At 44.0% G+C, this 23154-nt stretch overlaps 1 protein-coding gene and 1 non-coding gene across 3 annotated transcripts in view; both read left to right on the forward strand.

Moving 5' to 3' along the window:
* Window positions 1-16878: 16878 nt before the first annotated feature.
* Window positions 16879-16984, forward strand: LOC123602882. Its single transcript, XR_006714635.1, has one exon. It is a non-coding gene; the product is annotated as a U6 spliceosomal RNA (small nuclear RNA).
* Window positions 16985-20040: 3056 nt separating this feature from the next.
* Window positions 20041-23154, forward strand: part of CLPB (caseinolytic mitochondrial matrix peptidase chaperone subunit B) — a 141920-nt gene continuing 138806 nt past the window's right edge. For both annotated transcript variants that reach the window (XM_045484134.1, XM_045484135.1), the window contains exon 1: window positions 20041-20594. In XM_045484134.1, the coding sequence (XP_045340090.1) occupies window positions 20195-20594 (400 nt within the window). In that variant the 5' untranslated portion in view covers window positions 20041-20194. The remainder of the gene's footprint in view (window positions 20595-23154) is intronic.

The raw sequence follows: 23154 nt of genomic DNA on the forward strand, positions 1-23154 counted from the left end.
TCCCTGATGAATCTATTCTATAATTCTCTACTCAGTGTCCTTTCTAAGAGATTTTCAGGAGCTGGCTGTTCCAGCAGAACCTACTCAGAATTTGGGGGTGTGAGGCCTGAAACTCCCTCGCAGGCATCTGTTGACAAGAATTGCTATTCACAAGGGGGGATAGGCTTTGGAGCTGAGGAAAGTTGGTGCCTAGAGGAGAGAAAGGAAAACTACAAAGAAAGAATTACATGATACTTGTTTCCTAACTAGCTCAAGGTTCCTCTTCAATCAGCCATTTAGTCTGGGTAGGGCTCTGCCCTCAAGTCTAAGGAAGGAACATACACGCCAGGCTTAAGTCAAACAATACATACTGTTCTCTAGTGACAACATTGGCTAAGGGGCAGTACGTGCCATAAGATGTCCGATCACAAGGAATTTAGGACATTAGCTGGAAATGTTGAGGCAAAGATTTTCACTCTTTCCTGCTGGTCTTAAACCTGGAATGATGTAGTCTTAGAAGTTACTGGCTGCCATACGACAATAAGAGGGCAGAGAGAGCCTCTCTGTGGTTGAGACTGACACACAGTGGGGAGCAGAACCAAAAGATGGAGAGGACTTACGTCCTGATGATATTTTATAAGCTCCTGCTTTAAGCCACACCAATGGCCAACCCTGTTCTGGGACTTTTATGAAGTCCATAAACTCACTATCTATGGAAGTCTGGGTCAAGTTTCCTCTTGTATAAAACAGAAATATTCTTACCTGATATAGACTTTATACATTTGCTTATTGATTTTCAGCTTTATGATTGAACAGAATGTATTATGGCAACAGAAAAGGATATATAAATGCTTTTAACCTTGAAAATATAAAAATGAAAATACAGATGATAGAAACAGATGGAAGATGGAAGCAAAGGTAAATGAAGAACAGGGGCACTGATTTCTATAAATGTTGGGATCAAGAGACATAGTCTATAGGTGATGAAACAAGAAATAAAGGTGTAAGTTAGCATGTGAAATTACAAATGTCATAGGGGTGCCTGTGTGGCTCAGTCGGTTGAGCGTCCGACTCTTAATATCAGCTCAGGTCGTGATCTCATGGTTGGTGGGATCGAGCTCCACGTTAGGCTCTGTGCTGACAGCATGGAGCCTGCTTGGGATTCTCTCTCCCTCTGCCCCTCCCCCACTTGTGCACGCGCTCTCTCTCTCTCTCTCTCTGAGACAGCACCAAAGAGAAGGGAAACTATTCAGGGGAAGTAAATAGGTTTAAATTGTGAGACTCAGGAGAAAACTAGAGAAGTTGAAGGGAAACCTTGAGTCTTTGTCTCTATTCTACCTTTGTGAAGTGTTTGCTCCTCTCTTTGAGCTGAAAGTTATCCTAAGAAGGTTGGGATTTCTTCTTCCTTTTGGATGATGCAATTGCAATGATGCTTATGAGTCAGGTCGTCAGGACACGCACACTTTGGAGCCCAGGGATGCTTAGCTGAGGGTTAAGAGAGAAAATCAAAGTGGAGACTTGGAAAATGGTGAGACAAAGCCATAACTAAACCGAATGGTTTGCTCTGACAATTTTGTCTATTGGTATTGGTGGGAAAAAGGGAAAATTAGCTGAAAAAATGGAGGAGAAGTTGACTAATAATAGATCACATTAGAGAAAATTAGCAAGAACTTTGGTAAAGGTAACTTGGAAACATGATATAACATACTCATAACTCCTTACACAATAGGGAGGTAAAAAAGCCAGAAGGAAAAGAACATGCTTTCTATGGCATCAAAGTGGCCTGAGAATACTCTAGCGTTGACCTGCCTTCCTCTGGCTGAGGAGGGGCACTAGCTAGATTTTGACTCTAATACTTTTCCCCTGGAAGAAAGGCTAAGACTCTAGGGAAGAAACACACTGGTTCCATCTCTCGAAGCAGGAAGCATTTCACACTGAGCCTGTAGCATCCTGTCATCTACTCAAGACAACAAGAATGCACTCAGGGATACCTGGGCAGAACTGACAAGGTCTGAACACCTGCTTAAAAACAGACCTGTGAGGAGAGACTGGCTGGCTCAGTTGGAAGAGCACAGAACTCTTGATCATGTTGGGTAGAGAGATTACTAAAAAAACAAAAAAAACAAAAAAAACTAATGAAACCTAAAAAAAAAAAAAAACAGAAACAAAAACAGGGCTGTGAGTGGCCAAGGAGTCACCTATCTGAATGAACCCCAAAGAGGGAAACAGCGACCCCAGTGAATCAGAGCTCATATGTCTGTTAAAGAACTGTGAGTTCACAAAAATCCTAAATAGGGGAAGATTTCACAAAAGGAACTAAAGGTGGTAGTACTGTGCACACTAGTTTGCAATATTATTGATTTAAAAATTTGTATCAATCATCCAGAAGTATATGAGTCATGCACTGGTATTTTGGTCAAACTCCAGAATGTAAGCTATACGAGTAGGTTTGAGGAGGAAAGAAACGCTGGAAAGACACAGGAGAAACATGGAAAATAGCTATCCATGGTGCTTATATAATGTGGGGACATACTTGTAGAAAGTGAGGGTAATTTTGTACAAGATGAGGGAAGTGCTGTGGAAGATGGAAAAATATAAGTAAAAGGTGAAGGGAAATACTGGGTGAGGACTGTTGAGCAGAGAAGAAAATCTGTATTAGAAGAAAGGAAGTATCAAGGTTAATTAATAGAAATATAATGCACAGGCAGCAAATTCAGATTTTTTTTTTAATGTTTATTTTTGAGAGAGAGAGAGAGAGAGAGTGTGTAAGCAGGAGAGGGACAGAGAGAGAGGGAGACACAGAACTGGAAGCGGGCTCTAGGCTCTGAGCTGTCAGAAACTTGAACTCAGGAACCGTGAGATCATGACCTGAGCCAAAGTCGGAGGCTTAACTGACTGAGCCACCCAGACACGCTGCAAATTCAGATTATTACATATGGGTCACCGAGTCCTTCTGAAGAGTTGGTCAAAAGGAGGAAGGAAATTTGTACATTGCTTGGAAAGTGAGAAACAGTCTGGGCTAACCGTGTCAGGCCGAGCAAACTCACAATGTACAAAGTCAGTTAAGGTAAGAGAAGGAATCAGAGTTACAGGAAAAAAGAATGGTAGGTTATGAGAGAAATGTCAAGACATTAAAAATAGACTCCTTTTCATAAGAAGATAAAGATTAAAGAATTATGCAAACTAGGTGAAGGAATGAAAAGGATATGACAGTGTCTTAGAAATAAGCAGGCCTACACTGAACACCAGCAAAGGAAAACAGTCCCTTGCCAGAATGCAGAACCAAAGGTCAATGAGAAAACGGACTGGTCCACCTACAGTCAGCACCTACAAGACATCACATCCAGTGCTTATACCACCGTGACCAGCAGGGGGCGGGTGTGCCCACTTAGCTAGGGTGGGAGGACACTTCTGTGCTTCTAGAGGCCTCCCCGCCCACAGAAGTCCCCAGAGAGTTAGTGCTTTCAGAGCAGGACCCAACCCAAGGGCTGAACGTTTCCGTCTGCAGGGCCAGAAGAGCAAACTCTGGACTAGAGCTGGCTCTCCTTCCTCTTTCCTTCTTCCCAGCCGCTCCACCACTCTCTGCCTTGGGCTCATCAGGATGGATCTCAATAGGCCCTTTACCCTGTGGGTACGGCCTCCCACTCGTCCTCATTCCCAGGTCCTATTCCTGTTTGGCTTGGACATCACCTTTTCTGATCCCATCTGCCCTAACTCCTCATCTCCTAAAACCTCTCCACTGTGCCCTGAGAGCTCAAGGTCATTCATCAGCAGAATATTCTGCATTCTTACCCTCTTTATGAACGTTCTCTTCATCTTCTTGCTCTGCAACATAATTTTGGTCCAAAGATACTGCTTTCCTTGAAGTCCTCTCAAGAGGTAGTTGCTTGCTCTCCTACAGCCTCTGTATCTCTAGGCCTGGAGGTGATTTACATGTTCTCCTTGTTCCTCATTGCTAATCACAGATGCCTTCTCTTCCATAATACGAAGAGTCTATACTATCCACAACCGCTCTGTATGTGGGCATCTCTGACCTCCTCCCCATGTGTAGATGATTTTAGCCCTTGGATCACTTTCTCCAACACTCCAACATCATTCTTGGGAATTTCCATATCCACATTGATGATTATTCCAGTGCCCCGGATTCTTAAATTCCTCAATATTCTCTTCTCCATGAAATTGTCATCCATTCTATCTAAGCCATTCCCTTCCATGATAGTATTCGAGACCTTGTCATTATAAGAACTTCAGTCTTACCATAATTTCAATTTTAGATATTTCATTCTTTGACCACACCTCTTTCCTAACCCAGATTTTCTAGAACTCAGAGCTGACCTGAGGCAAAACATATGTGCTGATGCTTTTTTGGGAAAGATGCAAGAGTGGGGGGAAAGGAATAATCAGGTAGAGAAGTCAAGAGAACACCTACCTACAAGGTGGTGCTTTACTGAGCTGGCACCATCTTTACAAGAATGCTAAATGGGATGGCTTACAGGACCCTTCCAGAGAAGCCATATGGAACCGCCGCATCTAAAAACATTCTGTCAGGGGAGGAAAAGGAAGCCATTTGTCTGTGGGTGCGTTGTCATGTTCTGTTTTTCATTGGCCAGAATCCTCCCCACGGGACAGTAAGTCCTTAGGATCTGCAGGTTGTGTATTTGACCCCTCTGGGAAGTCAGTGGGGGAAGCCAGAGCACTCAAAGGTCCAGTCAGGTCAGACCTGGTGTGGGAGCTGCTATGGCTCCCACAGCAGTGGGTGTGATAGAAGTTGTGCTGACACTTGGTCCTGAAGCCTAAGGGGGTGCCTGAGGCAACCAGAGCTGGAAGATATGGTGGTCAGGGCTATCACCACTGGAATGAAAGAAACCATATCCCAGGGCAATCTAGCCAGAAAATATGGCAAGTGGTTTAGGTCCTGGGGAGAGGAGTGGGCAAGTCAGGCTGAGCACATCTGGGGTGAAATAAACTGGATCTTGTACATCCATCTCTTGTGCCACTTAGATCTGTTCTTACCTGTTTAGATCTGGATCTTGTGTGAGGAAAAATGATGCTCTCATTTTTTCCCCAGGAGAGAAGCTTAAAGCCAGTTCTTCAAGCTGATGACCAGCTGCATTTCTTTAGAAGGGACTATCAGACCAAGTTATATGCCTTTATTACAGCTGATCCCAGGGCCATAATTGACATTCATCATCTTCCTGCTCTAACAACCATTGTAGGTTTCCCTCACTCTCAACTGGAACTTTGGCTGATCTGGGTTACTTGCCTGGTGGGGTGATCCAGAATTCAGCACCCTTGCTTTCCTCTTGTCAAACAATGGTTGCAACGATCCGTTCAGAGTTATTGCTGGGCAGAGAAGCAGCAAGACTTGCCCCAGTGAATTCCCTGAATTGCAGACAGACTCTTTCTTTATCCATTATGAAATGGCAACCCTTGCTATTAATGTGATTCAGGGTCGACGACCCCTGCCAGTGTAGTAACTTCTTTGTCTGCTGGTCCCTTGGCATGAGGAGCTCAGAGTGACCAAACCACAGTCATAGCCTTTAGTTACCTGGTAGAAGCACGCACGCGCACACACACATACACACACACACACATGAATAGGAACTTGTCAGGCCCTAAGATTACGGAACAGAAAACATGAGTTCTGTAAGTGGGTCATTGGGAATAATGGTGATCAGGGACAATCCTACTTCAATCACCTTGTAGTTGCCCAGACTTATGCATTCTAGCTAATGAAGAGACAAAACCACCTTCCTCCCTGGCATCATTATAGTGATGCATTCCTGAGGAAATTGCAAGGATTAGCACCACCAACAGAGCTTGAAAGATACAGACTAGTTATTCCTACCACAATCCCATTTAATTTGTCCTTTTGGCAGATGCAAAAGCTTGATGGATTCTGGAGAGTGACTATGGATTATTATACATATATTCAGCTAGTGAATTCAATTACAGCTGCAACCTGGATGTGATGTCTTTATTGGAGCAAATCGATATAGCTCCTGGCATCTGGAAAATGTTTTGTTTTCAATCCAAAAGCAATCTGCCGTGATGTGGCATGACAGCTGTATTATTTCACTATTTTTTTCTCGTGGCTATGTCAACCTCTGGCTTTCTGGAATAATATAGCCAGAGGAGGCCTTGATCATCTTGATAACCCACAGATCATCATGCTGGTCCATTACATTGATGACACTATGCTCATTGGACCTGCTGAGCAGGAAGTAGTAAACATGCTAGATATTTTGGTAGGACATGGACATTCCAGAAGATACGAGAAAAACTCTGTGAAAACTCAGGGACCTGACACATGGATGAAGTTTCTAGGGGTCGAGGTGCCTGGGACATGTTGAAATATAGCTGTTAAAATGAGACACGGGTTGCTTCATCTCAAATTGACCACCATGACTAAAGAGGCATAAAGCTTGGTAATAAGCCTGTTTGGATTTTGGAGGCAACATAAATACTACTTTGGAGCATGTTGCTCCAACCCATTTACCAGATAATGTACAAGATTTCCAGTTTTGAGTGGGGCCCAGGGCCAGAAAAGGCTCTGGAGCAGGCCTAGGTTGGTCGTGAGACCTAGCAGACCCAATGGTATGGGAAGTGTCTGTAACAAGAGAGAGCGAGCCTCTGCCAAAACCCCAAGAAGATAATCACAGTGCAGACCCTTAGAGGACTGAAGTAAAACTATACCCTTTCTGCTGGCTGTTTTCCATTTGAAAAGCAAATCTTAACTTGCCATTGGGTTCTGGTGGAGATCGAATATCAGAAACTGAAACATTAAGTGATGAGGCCAGCAGACTCCTGCTTGAGGTGGGATGCTGTCAGCACAAGATGAGTTTGCCATCACAAAGAAGTGTCAGCCGCAGTAACGGCTGAAATCAGGTAAGCTAAGGAGATGTGACACAGGCCATCATAAGGAGTTGTGGTTACTCCTTGCACCACTGAGATCCCCTTGGATCCCACATTAAATCCATTCTGTGAAAGATGATAGCCAGCTGCAACCTCTATGAAAGATTTAGTGTACAAGGATTACTGAGATAAGCTATAGCCCACTAGTTGGAACTAGAAGTAAAGAGCCAGAGGTCTAAGAGGGCAGAATGGAGAGAGCATTTGGAGCAGGGGAGTGGGAAGGTAGGTTAGAGGCGTCTTTGGGCTCTGGAGAACAAGCAGTGTAGTATTATTTCAAAATCTCGCTTCCCAAATGCAGCTTGTTCTCCAGGACTCAAAGGTGACTTCCTCTTTCCCTGCTCCAAAATCCCTCTCCATCTGCCCTCTTAGACCTCTGGCTCTTTACATTTAGTTCAAGAGAGAGAAACCACTTGCTCTATCTACCTCCTCTTAGTGCCTTCTGAGTCAAGGGGCTAATAGAATCTGGTACAACAACCGCAACATTCAGATACCAAGACTACACAGACTCTCACTGGGGAGAGAGTTGGACGGGAAGGTATTCTCACAAAGAGCAGTTTCAGTGGAAGGGAGGGGAGGACACAGATGACATCGGTGTGGTGAGAGAATAGGACTGGACAAATAGGATGTGGAATCCTTTTTTTTTTTTTTTTAAGTTTATTTATTTTGAGAGAGCACACACAAGCAGGGAAGGGGCAGAGAGAGAATCCGAAGCAGGCTCTGTGCTGTCAGTGCAGAGCCCGACACAGGGATGGAACTCAGGAAACTGTGAGATCATGACCTGAGCCAAAGTCAAGAGTTGGACACTCAACTGACTGAACCACCAGGTGCCCCAGATGTAGATTCCTTTTGAAAAGCTCGACTGAGAAGGACCCCTGGCAGAGATCACCCCCAGCTAGAGCAGTGACTCTTGTCTAGACACTCTCGCTGCCCTCTGGATATACCACCCTGCTCCATAAGTATCTGATTCCTCTTCTAGACTAAACCTGAGGATAGGATTCACTTCTACTCTGTCCCTTATCCTCTCCTGCCCTCCAGCAGTCAGCACAGCAGCTAACACACAGCACACTGAATGATCAATCCGTGAGTGAATAACGTTACGCATGTTGGTAGTCATGGAGACATACGCTCAGGTCCCCCTTCAAGGAAGGGGAATGCAGAGAATGTAGTTAGCAGATAGATGTAGCCGTCAGCTCTTTCAGGATCTGCCTAAGCAGCCCTTAGCAGTGATTGAGTGAGCCATTCCTGCTGGACACAGGACACAGATAGGCAATATTCCAGAGTAATTCCAGATTGACCAAGACTTGGGCATGTCTGTTTAGTACTTTAGTTTCTTCTTCTGCCTGACCCTGCTCCCTCCTCCCACCCCACCCCATCTTTACAGATGTGGATCCTGTGGAAAAACAAAATTCAGCAGACTAAATTTTTAAGATCTTATTGGCTTCACTCAATGACTCATGAATCAGGCAGCATCCAATCTAGCATATAGAAAGGAGCTCTGATGGCACAAAAACAGACACTCAGATCAATGGAACAGAATAGAAAACCCAGAAATGGACCCACAAATGTATGGCCAACTATTCTTTGACAAAGCAGGAAAGAGTATCCAATGGAATAAAGACAGTCTTTTCAGCAAATGGTGTTGGGAAAACTGGACAGTGGCATGCAGAAAAATGAACCTGGGGGCACCTGGGTGGCTCAGTCAAGCGTCTGACTTTGGCTCAGGTCATGATCTCACTGTTCCTGGGTTTGAGCCCCGCGTTGGGCTCTGTGCTGACAGCTCAGAACCTGGAGCCCGCTTGGGATCCTGTGTCTCCCTCTCTACCTGCCCCTCCCCTGCTCATGCTCTGTCTCTCTCTCAAAAATAAATAAACATTAAAAAAATTTTCTTAATTAAAAAATGAACCTGGACCACTTTCTTACACCATAGACAAAAATAAACTCAAAATGGATGAAAGACCTAAACGTAAGACAGGAAGCCATCAAAATCCTTGAGGAGGAAGCGGGAAAAAACCTCTTTGACCTCGTCCACAGCAACTTTTTACTCAGCGTGTCTCTGGAAGCAAGGGAAACTAAAGCAAAAATGATCTATTGGGACCTCATCAAAATAAAAAGCTTCTGCACAGCAAAGGAAACAATCAGCAAAACTAAAAGGCAACCAACGGAATGGGAGAAGATATTTGCAAATGACATATCAGATAAAGGGTTAATATCCAAAATCTATAGAGAACTTATCAAACTCAACACCCAAAAAACAAATAATCCAGTGAAGAAATGGGCAAACAACAAGAATAGACACTTCTCCAAAGAAGACATCCAGATGGCCTACTGACACATGAAAAAATGCTCAACATCACTCATCATCAGGGAAATACAAATCAAAACCACAATGAGATACCACCTCACACCTGTCAGAATGGCTAACATTAACAATTCAGGCAACAACAGATGTTGGAAAGAAGGCAAAGAGAGGATCTCTTTTGCACTGCTGGTGGGTATGCAAGCTGGTGCAGCCACTCTGGAAAACAGTATGGAGGTTCCTCAAAAAATTGAAAATAGAACTACCCTACAACCCAGCAATTGCACTACTAGGCATTTATCCAAGGGATACAGGTAGGATGTTTTGAAGGGACACATGCACCCCAATGTTTACAGCAGCACTATCAACAATAGCCGAAGTATGGAAAGAGCCCAAATGCCCCATCAATGGATGACTGGATAAAGAAGGTGTGGTATGTATATATACAATGGAGTATTACTCAGCAGTCAAAAAGAATGAAATCTTGCCATTTGCAACTATGTGGATGGAACTAGAAGGTACTATGCTAAGTGAAATTAGTCAGTTGGAGAAAGACAAATATCATATGACTTCACTCATATGAGGACTTTAAGATACAAAACAGATGAACATAAGGGAAGCAAAAATATAAGAACAGGGAGGGGCACAAATAAGAGACTCTTAAATTTAGAGAACAAACAGAGGGTTGCTGGAGGGGTTGTGGGAGGTGGGATGGGCTAAATGGGCAAGGGGCATTAAGGAATCTGCTGAAATCACTGTTGCACTATATGCTAACTAACTTGGATGTAAATTACGAAATAAATTATTAATAAAAACAAAAAAAAGAAAAGAGCTCTGAGAAACTGCACAAAATGGGAGACTTTCATAGGCAGAAGGGAGCAGGAACAAGGAAGTTTTACTAGGCAAAAAACCAGATTGGTTACTGAGAGGTTACATTCAATGGCGGATGGCAGGGGTTTGTCTGGCAGATTACTTCAGGCGATTCCTGATTGGCTGGTTTAAGATTCCATTTCTGGGGGAGCCAAAACGGTAATTAAATTCTCAGTTTGGTGACATGGGCTTAGCACAAGCAACTTTGTTTTGTACCTGTTGTCTTATTTTCAACATTCCCTAATAACCATCTGGTTACCCACACTCCAGCTTCTGCTTCCACAGAAGCCATTTGTGACAGGAGATAAAGGAGCTTGCTCCACAATCCAAGCAAGACAAAGATGAGATTGGGGGAAGGGGCAGGAGTTCAGGTGCCCAGGGAGAAGGGCCAGCCAAGCAGATCTGTGGCCAGAGTTCACCCTCCTTACTATCGAAAATATGCACTCTAGAATTTCATCTGTTCCTTTCCCCTTTTAAGATTTTGTTCTGTCAGCTTTCTAGTTATGTATTAAAGAATGTCAGATGAATGAGAAGGGGTTTGTATTGTGCCTGTCAGAGAGACCAGAGCCCCTTTGAGCTTGGAGAAGCAACGGTGATCATTCCACCAGCTCTCAAGGTAGAGCTGGCCATATAGCTGAGCATCTGGGAACTCCTTTGTGTTGGGAGTTTTTCCCCCTCACTTCAATTTGGTTCCGTTCTGCGGGAGTACATCCTCCTACCCTAGCTCGGAATGTATCATATTGACTCGGCACAGTGTTGTTGATCCTTTTGGTTCTTTTCTTCCTCCAAACCTAAGGCACATTTCAGAAGTGTCTATTACATCTATGTCACTTACTTCCTGCGAGCCAGGGTTTTGTAGTGATCAAGAGTCTGGGCTTTGGATTCAGACCACTTGAGACCCAGTTTTGCCATTTACAGGCTGGGGTGACACTGGTGAAATTATTTACCCCTTCCACACTTTGGTGGTTTTCTGATCTGTAAAAATGGAGATAATATTGTTCCTCACAGGATTGTTGTTGGCGTTAAGCAAGATAATATATCATAAGCACCAAAAGTAGAGTCTTGCTCACAGTAATGTTCAGTAAACACACACACACACACGTTCATTTACACATGGATAGATGTAGGGCCACTACCCAGAGACACAGCTTCAATGCTGAGGTTCACCCCACTCTGTCCCAGACAAGACCCTGGCCCTACTAAGCTGGGGGGATGGAGAGAGGCTCTGATGCAGTCACTCTCCTTTATTATCAACATGACCAGAATCAACAAAAAACAGAGTGGAGAGTTCCTCTGAGACTGAATTATCACTTTGTGATCTGAAAAGCCTTCCCTTGCTCCTCCCTAGTACCAAGGCTACATAAACAAGCATTATGAAAAGGGAAAGAAGGGAAGGAGGGAAGGAAGGGAAGGAAGGAAAAAAGGAAGGGAGGGAGGGAGAGAGGAGCCCCACCTTTGAGTCCGGGTCTGAAGGAGCAGAGCATTAGGCATGGGGCCCTGGAAAGGCTCACAGAGCAAAACATTAGTGGTGAGAAAGAGAAGCAGTGGAGTTATTTAGATCTGGGTTTAAATTCTTGGTGCAGGGGCACCTGGGTGTCTCAGTCCGTTAAGTGTCTGACTCTTGGTTTCAGCTCAGGTCATGATCTCCCAGTTTTGTGAGATTGAGCCCCATGTTGAGCTCTTTGCTGACACCATGGAGCCTGCTTGGGATTCTCTCTCTCCCTCTATTTCTGTCCCTCTACCCCTCACTGTGTCTCTATCTCTCTGAAAAATAAATAAACTTTAAAAAAGTTATAAAAACACTTACAAAATTTCTTGGTGCAGCATGTACTTGCTGAGAGAACCTGGTTAAGTTGCTTTAACCTCTCTGGTTATGAAATGAAGCCTCATTTCTCACCTCTTAGTCTCTCCTGTTCCGTGCTTTAGCCACACTGCACACACAGTTCCTCAACTGTGCATTGAAAAAAAATGTATTGCTTCTGTGAATTTTCAGTGTTCCCTTTGCAGTGACCCATTCTCCAAGCGCCCCCCAAGCAAGCTACTTTATTCCCTTTTTGGGGGGTCAGTTGTGGCTCTTCCTGCAGAACTCAGCTCGGATGTCTCTTCCCCGGACACTCAGCCTGCTGTGGGCTCCCAGGGAAACCTGAATTTTCTCTGCTGTAGCGCTTAACAGCTATGCAATGACGTCTGGAGACACCTCCCCCCACTCCCCGCCAGATCTCCGAGACTTTTTTGGGACTGTAGTTTCAGTGCCTGGCGCTTCACAGATGTTCTGTAAATGAGGTTGAATATCACTGAAACTTTGTCAGCTTTAAACGATTGGACAAATGCACACGGTAGGCATCAACAAATATTTGTTGGGAGGAATGGAGTGGAGTGAAATGGAATGATTTTAGTATTTTTAGCAGCACTATCTTAAAAGTCCACAAGATGGCAGTGTTTCCACATGAGAAATAATGGCGGCAGTCTGAATGAAATTAAATGTACTCCTAGCTGGTGCTGGAAGTTAAAGTGAATATTGATATAGAAATAAGAGAAATTAAAATGCAAACAACAAAACAAAACAAAACAAAACAAAAAGAAATAAGAGAAATTGGTTGGCTATTTGATTGGTTGATTTAACTGAATACGCGATATATGGACATGGTACAAAATGCCGAAAATGTAAACTCTCCTTTCCTCACTACTTCTCTTCCAGCTCCATTTTGTCCACTCCAAAGGCAACTATTTTTATTATTCTTCAAGAGATATTCTAAGTATTTAAACACATAATGTATACAACTAGTTTTCTCGTTTTCTTTCTCCTGCCTTTCTTTCTTTCTTTCTTTCTTTCTTTCTTTCTTTCTTTCTTTTCCTTCCTTCCTTCCTTCCTTCCTTCCTTCCTTCCTTCCTTCCTTCCTTCCTTCCTTTCTCTTTCTCTCTCTCTCTCTCTCTCTTTCTTCCTTCCTTTCTCTCTCTCTCTCTCTCTCTCTCTCTCTCTCTCTCTCTCTTTCAGTAGGCTTCATCCCCAGCATGGAGCCCAATGTGGGGCTTAAACTCATGACCCTGAGATCAAGACCTGAGCTGAGATCAAGAGTCAGATATTTATATCTAGTTTTCAAATAACACCAATGGTTGTATACGACTGTTCAGTGCCTTTTTTTTCCTACTTAAAATACCTCAGAGCGTCCCATATTAAAAGAGATAGGCTTACTCCATTAACAAATATATATTCCATACTTTAGCTGTACCTTAATGTATTTAATCAAACTCCTATTGATGGATATTCAGCTTGTTTCCAATGAGGAATGTTTGAGATATTTCTCTTGCCTCTTGCTATTACAAGTATCTCAAAATATTCCTCATCTTACACATGTGCAAGTATATCTATATTTTAAATTCCAGTGTTTGATATTGTTGGTCAGCTAGCCCTTTGTTGAGGTTGTACCCATTTACATTCCTGTCAATAATATGAGTGTCATTTACTTCACAAACTTGCAACAGATGTTATATACTTAAGTATACATATATACTATATATATATATATATGTATATGTACAGACACACACACACTTAAGTAATATTTATGCTTAGAATATATTTTAAAACAAAAAAACATATATTAAAATGTATATTTGCCAATCTGATAGGTGAATCATATCTTATAGTTTTGTGGTTTTTCTAGTTTTTTTTTTTTTTAAATTTTATTTTTAAGCAATCTCTGCAGCTGGTGTGGGGCTTGAACTCACAATCGTCAGATCAAGAGTTGCACACTCCACCAAGTAACCAGCACCCCTTATCTTATAGCTTTTTAGAAATTTATTTTAGAGAGAAAGAAAGCACATGCATAGGGGAGAGGGACAGAAGGAGAGAGAGAGAGAGAGAGAGAGAGAGAGAGAGAGAGAGAGAGAAAGAGAGAGAGAGAGAGAGAGAGAGAGAGAAAGAGAGAGAGAGAGAGAGAGAGAGAGAGAGAGAATCTTAAGCAGGCTCCAGGCTCAGCACAGAGCCCAACACAGGGCTCGATCTCATGACCCTGGGATCATGACCTGAGACGAAATCAAGAGTTGGACGTTCAACTGAGTGAGCCACCCAGGTGCCCCTACAATTTCTTTATTCATTCTTGTTTCAATAAGCATTTTTTTGTTTCTTTTTACTTCTAGCAGATTTCTAAAAAGTAATTACCTGTTAGTTTTTGTTGTTGTTTTAAAGATTTTATCTTTAAGTAATCTCTACATCCAATGAGGGATTTGAATTTACAACCCCAAGAACAAGAGTTGCATGCTCTACCAACTGAGCCAGTCAGGTGCCCTGGTTGTTTCCAGTTTTTTGTTTTTTAATTTTTTTTTCAACGTTTATTTATTTTTGGGACAGAGAGAGACAGAGCATGAACGGGGGAGGGGCAGAGAGAGAGGGAGACACAGAATCGGAAACAGGCTCCAGGCTCTGAGCCGTCAGCCCAGAGCCCGACGCGGGGCTCGAACTCCTGGACCGCGAGATCGTGACCTGGCTGAAGTTGGACGCCCCACCGACTGCGCCACCCAGGCGCCCCGGTTGTTTCCAGTTTTTAACTACCACAAATAAAATATTCATGACCAAGTCTTCATATGGACATGGGTTTCTATTTCTCTTGGGTAAATACCTAGAAGTAGAATGGCTGGATCACATGGTAAATGTATGCTTAACTTTTAAGGATACTGCCTGTTTTCCATAGTGATTCTACCATTTTACATTCTTGTTAGCAGTATATGAGCATTCCAGTTGCTCTATATCCTCACCAATATTTGGTATAGTCAGTCTTTTTAATTTTAGACATTCTAATAGATAATGTAATGGTAACTTACTGTGGTTTTAATTTTCATTTTCCTAATGAGTAATGGTATTAAGGGTCTTTTCATGTGCTTGTTTCACTTTGGCGAAGTATCTGTTCAAATATTTTCCCCATTTCAAAAATTGGGTCATTGTCTTACTACTGTATTGAGTTTTGAAAATCTTTTTTTATATCCTGGTACAAGTCTTTAATTGGATATATGATTTACAAATATTTTCTCCCCTTCACGGCCTCTCTGTTCATTCTCTTAACCGCAGCTTTTGAGGAGCGAAAGTTCTCAATTTTGACAAAGTCACATTTTATCTTTTTAAAAATGGATCATGTTTTCGGTATTGTATCTAAGAAATCTTTGTCTTACTGAATATTAGAAAGATTTTCTTCATGTTTTCTTCTGGAAGTTTTAGAGCTTAGGTTTTTACATTTAGGTCTGTAATCCATTTTGAGATGATTTTTGTTTATGGTGTAAGATATGGATCAATATAACTTTAATTTGTACATTTCTCATCCCAGGTATAGTTGAGCATATTTTCATGTTTAAATACAACTTGTATTTTTTTTTTTTTTTTTCTTGTGAGCTCTTCGGTCAAGTCCTTTGCTCAAGGCTACTAAGTTTGGATATGCAGTTCATGGATGTGGAAGCTGAAATCTGGCAGTGCGCTGTTCACCTAGTTGTGCGTGCTATGGGGGCCCCTTTTATTTTCTTTTTCCTAAGAGTGCACGTGCATGCGCAGAGCATGAGCATGGGAGGGGCAGAGGAAGAGGGAGAGAGAATCTTAAGCAGGCTCCACATCCAGCACGGAGCCCAATTTCCTGATATCATGACCTGAGCCAAAATCAAGAGTTGGATGCTTAACCAACCTAGCCACCCAAGGACCCCATGGGGGTCCCTTTTTCTAATTCATCCTCAGGGAGACTTGTTCTTTACTTTGCATAAAGCCATGGTATAAGCTCATAGGCATTGCCTTTGTCCATTTCTGTCTTGTATGGTAGGTCTTTTGTATATTTTATAGGAGTTTTCCGTATAAGTTAGCTCTTCATCACTGTGGTGCAAATGTGTTTTTTTCCCCCATATTGTCATTTATTTTTCAGTGTTTTTGCTATTTTTTCATCAGAATTACCTTTTTGTAGAGTCAAATATATCTAAACTTTCTATTGTGGGTTTTGAGTTTTGTGTCACCCAGAAAGCTTTCCTACTCTAATTATTTTTTAAATTACTTTAGGTCTTCTTCAACCTTGCCTTGCTCCCCTCATGGATGTTATTTGTGAAAATCAAATGAGGGAATCAATGGGGAAATGCCTTGAGAATTACCCAGTGATTGTAAGTTGCGCAGTAAGCTGAAGTGCTCTGGAAAGCACCTGTTGTAAGGAGGGGCTGAGCTCTGCATACTCACACCATCCTGTGACCCACCTGGTATTGGGAGCTCAGAGATTGCTCCTCTGGCTGAGACCAAGCCTAAATTGGGAAGCGCAAGCATTCTAAGAATACAGGGAGAGAGGGAGGGGCGCCTGGGTGGTTCAGTCGGTTGAGTGTCCGACTCCGGCTCAGGTCATGATCTTGAGGTTTGTGGATTCGAGCCCCAGGTCAGGCTCTGTGCTGACAGCTCAGAGCCTGGAGTCTGCTTTGGCTTCTGTGTGTGTGTGTGTGTGTGTGTGTGTGTGTGTGTGTCTGCCCCTCCTCCACTCATGCTCTGTCCCTCTCTCCTTCGGAAATAAATAAACATTAAAAAAAAAAAAAAAGAATACAGGGAGGGTGAAGCTGTTCTAGTGAGTAGAGTGGCTAATAAGACAAGACGCCCTGGGAATCTCTTAAAATAGGAAGGTCAAAATGCTTTTCTTTTTTTTTAAGTTTAATTTGTTTTGAGAGAGAGGGAGAGAGCAAGCGGGGGAGGGACAGAGAGGGAGACAGAATCCCAAGCAGGCTCCTTTGTTTAACAGCTATTTGCTGAGTGCCTTACTAAAGGATGAAGAAATGAGAAACTCCATCTCCGCTCCCAAGAAGTTTAGAGTAAAGTGCTTGCTTTGGCAGCACTTATACTAAAACTGGAACGATACAGAGAGGATTAGCATGGCCTCTGTGCAAGGGTGACATGCAGATTTATGAGCGTTCCATATTTTTAAGAATGAAATTTTTCCATTTGCAATGACATGGATGGAACTAGACAGTGTTATGCTAAGTGAAATAAGTCAGAGAAAGACAAATACCACATGAGAGTATACCTTATGAAGAATGCAAGAAACCAGACAAAGGGAGGAGGAGGAAGAGAGGGAGGCAAATCAAGAAACAGAGTCTTAACTATAGAAAACAGACTGATGGTTCCCAGAGGGGAGGTGGGCGGGGGAATGGGTAAAATAGGTGATGGGGATTCAGGGGGGCACTTGCTGAGATGAGCACCAGGTGTTGTACAGAAGTGTTGTATTACTATGTTGTACACCTGCAACTAATACTACACTGTATGTTGACTAACTGGAATTTAAATTAAAAACTTCAAAAAGAAATAAGTTTAGAGTAGGGAATCCAATGCACCCCTAGAGCGGGGAAAACAATGCCAGCTGCCGTTTCTTCAAGACCTAAAGTGAGCCAGGGACAGTGGTGATCTACATATTATCTCATTTAATACAAGGACTTCTCCTTTTTAATGTTTTTTGTTTTTATTTTTTGAGAGCGAGTGGGAGAGGTGCAGACAGGGAGGGGACAGAGGATCTGAAGGGGGCTCTGAAGTGGGCTCCGCACTGACAGCAGAGAGCCCAAGGCGGGGTGCAGGGGCTGAAACTCACAAACCGTGAGATCATGGCTGAGCTGATGTATGCTCAACCGCCACCCAGGTGCCCCAATACAAGCAATCCTCTTGAAGGTAGGTAGAATACGACCGACCGTTGATAATGAGAAAATTAACAATGAGAAAGGGAAGGGAGTTTGTCCAAGGTCACACATGTAGTAAATGCAAGAGTCAAATTGAAATCCGGGTCTGCTGCACTCTAAAGCTTATATTCATTTTGCCACGATAATAAGGTGGGAGTAATCCTTCTACCGAACAAATATTTATTGAGTAGCTCTTTTTGTTCCAGATATCGTTCTGGGTGCTAGTAATGTAGAAGAGAAAAAACAAAGTCCCTGTTTCCTGGGGCTCACGTTCTGCCACCGAAAGACCGTAAACAAAACGAATTTTCAGTATGGCAGGTGGTAAGTACTGTGAAGAAAAAGTAGGCAAGATGGTGGGAGTGGGGGGAGAGGATTGCTAATTTAAATCGTCAGAGAAGGCTCTGATAATGTGAAGTTTGAGCAGAGACTTAAAGGAAATGCAGGAATAAGGGATGGGACTGCCATAAAAAAAGAGCTTCCTCCTTTGCCTGCCTGTGTGTAGTTTAGAAGAGAGGGGAAGAAATGAGGGTGCAGGCATTCTTCCGAGCTAGAAGACCTGAGCTTTATTTATCGATTTATTAGGAATTTTTTGAACCTCTGAGCCCAAATTCCCTTTTCTGTAGACAGGAATAACATTTCTTGCCCAACTTCCCGCACGCAGCCGCCATGAGATGCAAACTCTTTGAAAATACCTCGAGTGAGAAAGCAAGGCTAGGAGTTGTTAGCTCTTCAACTGAAAGGAAGTCTGTGTAGGAAAATAAAGAGAATTGCTATTACAGGTAGACTGGTTACCCTAGACCTTTTTTGAAAAGCTGTTCCAGGCTGTAAAGAGAAATAAGCTAAAAGAAATAAGCATACATTTCATAATAGGCTTCTGCTGAAGTTCCCTGTTTAACTTGCAGTAGTCAGAAACTGCGTCGCGTATTTTAACTGAACGTGGCAGAAAACTCTGCCACTCAAACCTTTATTTTTTTTATTATTTATTACTTTTTTTAGAGTCTCTTATGCTTTGGCTCTCTCTCCCACTCTAACCTCTTTTTTTTCTTTTTTTTCCTTCCCCTCCCCCATGGGTTTCTGTTAAGTTTCTCAGGATCCACATAAGAGTGAAAACATATGGTATCCGTCTTTCTCTGTATGGCTTATTTCACTTAGCATAACACTCTCCAGTTCCATCCACGTTGCTACAAAGGGCCATATTTCATTCTTTCTCATTGCTAAGTAGTCTTCCATTGTGTATATAAACCACAATTTCTTTATCCATTCATCAGTTGATGGAAATTTAGTCTCCTTCCATAATTTGGCTATTGTTGAAAGTGCTGCTATAAACATTGGGGTACTAGTGCCCCTATGCGTCAGCACTCCTGTATCCCTTGGGTAAATTCCTAGCAGTGCTATTTCTCGGTCATAGGGTAGCTCTACTTTTAATTTTTTCAGGAAACTCCACACTGTTTTCCAGAGTGGCTGCACCAGTGTGCATTCCCATCAAGAGTGCAAGAGGGTTCCCGTTTCTCCACATCCTCTCCAGCATCTATAGTCTCCTGATTTGTTCATTTTGGCCACTCTGACTGGCGTGAGGTGGTATCTGAGTGTGGTTTTGATTTGTATTTCCCTGATGAGGAGCGATGTTGAGCATCTTTTCATGTGCCCGTTGGCCATCCGGATGTCTTCTTTAGAGAAGTGTCTATTCATGTTTTCTGCCCATTTCTTCACTGGGTTATTTGTTTTTTGGGTGTGGAGTTTGGTGAGCTCTTTATAGATTTTGGATACTAGCCCTTTGTCTGATATGTCATTTGCAAAGATCTTTTCCCATTCCGTTGGTTGCCTTTTAGTTTTGTTGATTGTTTTCTTTGCTGTGCAGAAGCTTTTTATCTTCATGAGGTCCCTATAGTTCATTTTTGCTTTTAATTCCCTTGCCTTTGGGGATGTGTCAAGTAAGAAATTGCTGCGGCTGAGGTCAGAGAGGTCTTTTCCTGTTTTCTCCTTTAGTGTTTTGATGGTTTCCGGTCTCACATTCAAGTTCTTTATCCATTTTGAGTTAATTTTTGTGAATGGTGTAAGAAAGTGGTCTAGTTTCATTCTTCTGCATGTTGCTGTCCAGTTCTCCCAGCACCATTTGCTAAAGGGACTGTCTTTTTTCCATTGAATATTCGAACCTTAACTTTAATCGACACATCCCATCTAGGCATTTCCCTTCTTACCACGCCCCCTCACTCGAACTCCATTTCCCAACATGCCCTGGGCGCCTCTAAGTCGGCAGTCATTGTGACGCGAGTAACACAGCTTTCTGGGAAGTGTAGTTTATTTGTTCTCCAGCTGCAGAAACATCTAAGGCTGTGGACTACCACTCCCGTGAAGTAGCGCGGAATTCCACCGCGTTCGCGGCGTCTTCGAACGCGCCGCGGCAGCCATGTTGGACGCGGCCAGCACAGGGGCCGGCACCAGGGGGTTATCGAAGCAGCTGTCACGATGCTGGGGTCCCTGGTGTTGAGAACAGCGCCGGCGCCCCGGCTCCTCCTCCAGCTGCTTAGGTCCCCATCGCTGCGGAGAAATGGAAGTGCCTCCGGCCAGACTGTAACCACCGCGGGCCGCGGGGAGCCGCAATGGCTGAGGGCGGCCGTCGGGGGGCGCCCTGCAACATCGCCGGCTTTCCTCACCCGAGGAGGGGCAGCCACCTGGGGGCGTCAGGGAGAACGCACCGAGACCCAGTGCTTCCTAGCCACAACATGGGGACGCCTTCCTAGCCCAGAAGAAACACTCCCGGGACAGGACAGCTGGAACGGGGTCCCCAACAAGGCTGGACTGAGCATGTGGGCCCTGGCCACGGCGCTAGTGGTTCACTGTTACAGCAAGAGCCCGTCCAACAAGGGTGATTATCGGGGCAGTCTGGGTTCGGGGAAGGTAGAGGCGGGAGGAGTGTCCTGACTCGAGGGTGGGAGTTGCTTGTAGATTTACACCAGCAGAGCTTCAGTCTTGGAGGAACCCAGACATCATCTGGTTACTGGGGCAGGGTGGTGAACTGGAGAGTTCAGTTGCCTGTGAGTTGTGTAACTTCCCATCGTAGGTCAACTCCCTCCTTTGGGCATTACTTTGTCCATCTGTGCAATGGACAAAACATGTAAAATTAGAGAATGGACCCTTTATGCTCTAATATTCTGCCTGGTCCAATTCCTAAGAGGCCTCCAGGAAACCACGGTGTGTTCTAACGGCAACCACTGGGTAATTTAGAGAAGTTTTCCTTGTAAGGTGGCCTAAGAAAGGAAGTAGAGACTTGGTTTCAATGCCAGCTTTGCCACTGCTCACCCCTTGCTCCTCTCTGGCTTAACCGCCCCCCCCCCCCCCCCCCCACCGCCCCTTACACAGTAAAGAATGATTTCTCAGTAATCTTACAGTGCTGTTATTTTGACTCTTGGAGTTCAGCAGCGTGAGTCTGCCCATCAGACTCCCACGGGTTTTGCTGTGCCTGGTCTCAGGTGTGAGGTGATCTTGCCAGGTGGGACAGTTGGCAGGAGGATTAGGCATGCTATAATTCTATAACTTTGAGCATTTTTTTTTTTTTTTGAATACCTTCTGTGAGCCCAATTTTGGGAGGTTTTGAACTCCTAACAAAAAGTCAGTTAAGGAGACAGTGCAGGCAGTTAGGCCTATGGGTGTGGTGAGTGGTCTGACAGTGTGTTGTTGGGGGATTGGAGGGCCCAGTAGGGTCAGGAAAGCATTCCTGGAAGATTGGACACCCCTAGAGGATGGGGAATTTGAACTTGAGTTCTGTAGGATGAGGCAAGAGATAAAAAAGAGCGATAGTGTGAGCTCCATGAGAGCAAGGAATGCAGCTTATCTTTTTTTCAGGTTGATACCAGCCCCTTTCCCTAATACTTTCACATCGTTTGTCCACCATAGATAGCATCTGGAACTTAGTAGGTACGCAGTAAATGTGTCTTGAGTTGGATTCTGTTTCATGCGAAGGCTTCACAGATAAGGGATTCACAGGTCAGCATGATGTGTATAGAGGTTAGCAGGGTAGCCATCCTGGTTGGAGGACAGGGCGTTTTTGGAATGAGGTGAGAGCAGATGGAGTGGGGCCTGGGTGTCAGACAAGAGGGTTTGGAGGTTTTGGAATTTCTCCTGTAGGCAGTGGAGAGCCATGGAAAGTTCATGAGCAGGCAGTGTCCTGAGGCCAGTATGTTTAGATGGATTGGGGGAGGTGTCCAAGGTCTTGCCTTAGACTTTCCTGGGGGCTGCAGACTGGACTTTGTCTATTTACTAAAGTAGGTAATGACCAAAACCATGATCACTTCCAACCCTTCAGACTTTGCTAGCCTACCCTATACCCTGATTTGGAGTTACAAGCTCAGGAACTGTTCTCTGTAGGAGCCAGGAGGCCCTGGTTCTCAGCTCATTCCTCATTCCTCCTGTGACCATGCAGAAGCCACTTCTTTCTGCAGAGTGAGATCCCTCAGTGATCTCTGAGGGAATTTTGTTCTCCTTCAGGCTGAGGGCTGCCTGAGCATCCCTGGATGTGTGCTTAGAGAACCACTGGGGAAGATAACCAGGAAAGATCTGACCCTAGAGTCTAGGCCGGCAGGTGGGATGGAGACACTAATGTTTGAACCACACATCCGGTTTGCATATGCATGATAAGGTGGCCATCTTATCCCTGCTGTACAGGTAAGGAAATTGAGGCTCAGGAGGTTAGGTGAGTTGGCCAGGTCATATGGCAAGTAAGTGGCAGAATTGGGATGGGAGCCTACGTTTGTCTGGCTCCGGATCCTGCTCTTCCCACCCTACTGCAGTGCCTCCTCAATGTTTCACTGGGTGAGTCTCTTGGCTAGACTGAGAACTCCTTGAGGCAGGGCTGGCTATGAGTCTTTCCATTGTTCAACAATGGAGCTTAAAACCATGCTGGGCAGATAGGGCTCCAAGGGCATTTAGTATTGACTGTTTGAAAAAATGGTGCCTCTACTGTTGTTTTTTTCTGAGTCAGGCAGTTTTCCTTTTGGCCACAAGGTGGTGCCAGTAGCCTGCCAACTGCCCAGGCCACACCAGGCTTACATTAGGTTTAGGGTTGCTTTTCTTTTCTTTAAAAAAATTTTTTTAAATGTTTATTTATTTTTGAGAGAGACAGAGTGTGAGTGGGGGAGGAGCAGAGAGAAAGGGAGACAGGTTCCAGAACAGGCTCCAGGCTCTGAGCAAGCCGTCAGCCCAGAGCCCAGTGTGGGGCTCTAACTCACAAACCAAGAGATCACTACCTGAGCTGAAGTCAGATGCTTAACCAGTTGAGCCACCCAGGTGCCCCTAGGGTTGCTTTTCTGCTAGGTGGTTCCTAAGGGATTGGAACCCTCTGCTTTGGATCTCCTTTTGCTGATCTTGGCACCGAGGAGTTTGTAGACTTTTTGACCCTCATTTCATCTCCTCAGCATCCCTGTGAGGCT

This window comes from Leopardus geoffroyi, chromosome D1 (genome assembly GCF_018350155.1).
Source record: "Leopardus geoffroyi isolate Oge1 chromosome D1, O.geoffroyi_Oge1_pat1.0, whole genome shotgun sequence".
Classification (NCBI taxonomy): Eukaryota; Metazoa; Chordata; class Mammalia; order Carnivora; family Felidae; genus Leopardus; species Leopardus geoffroyi.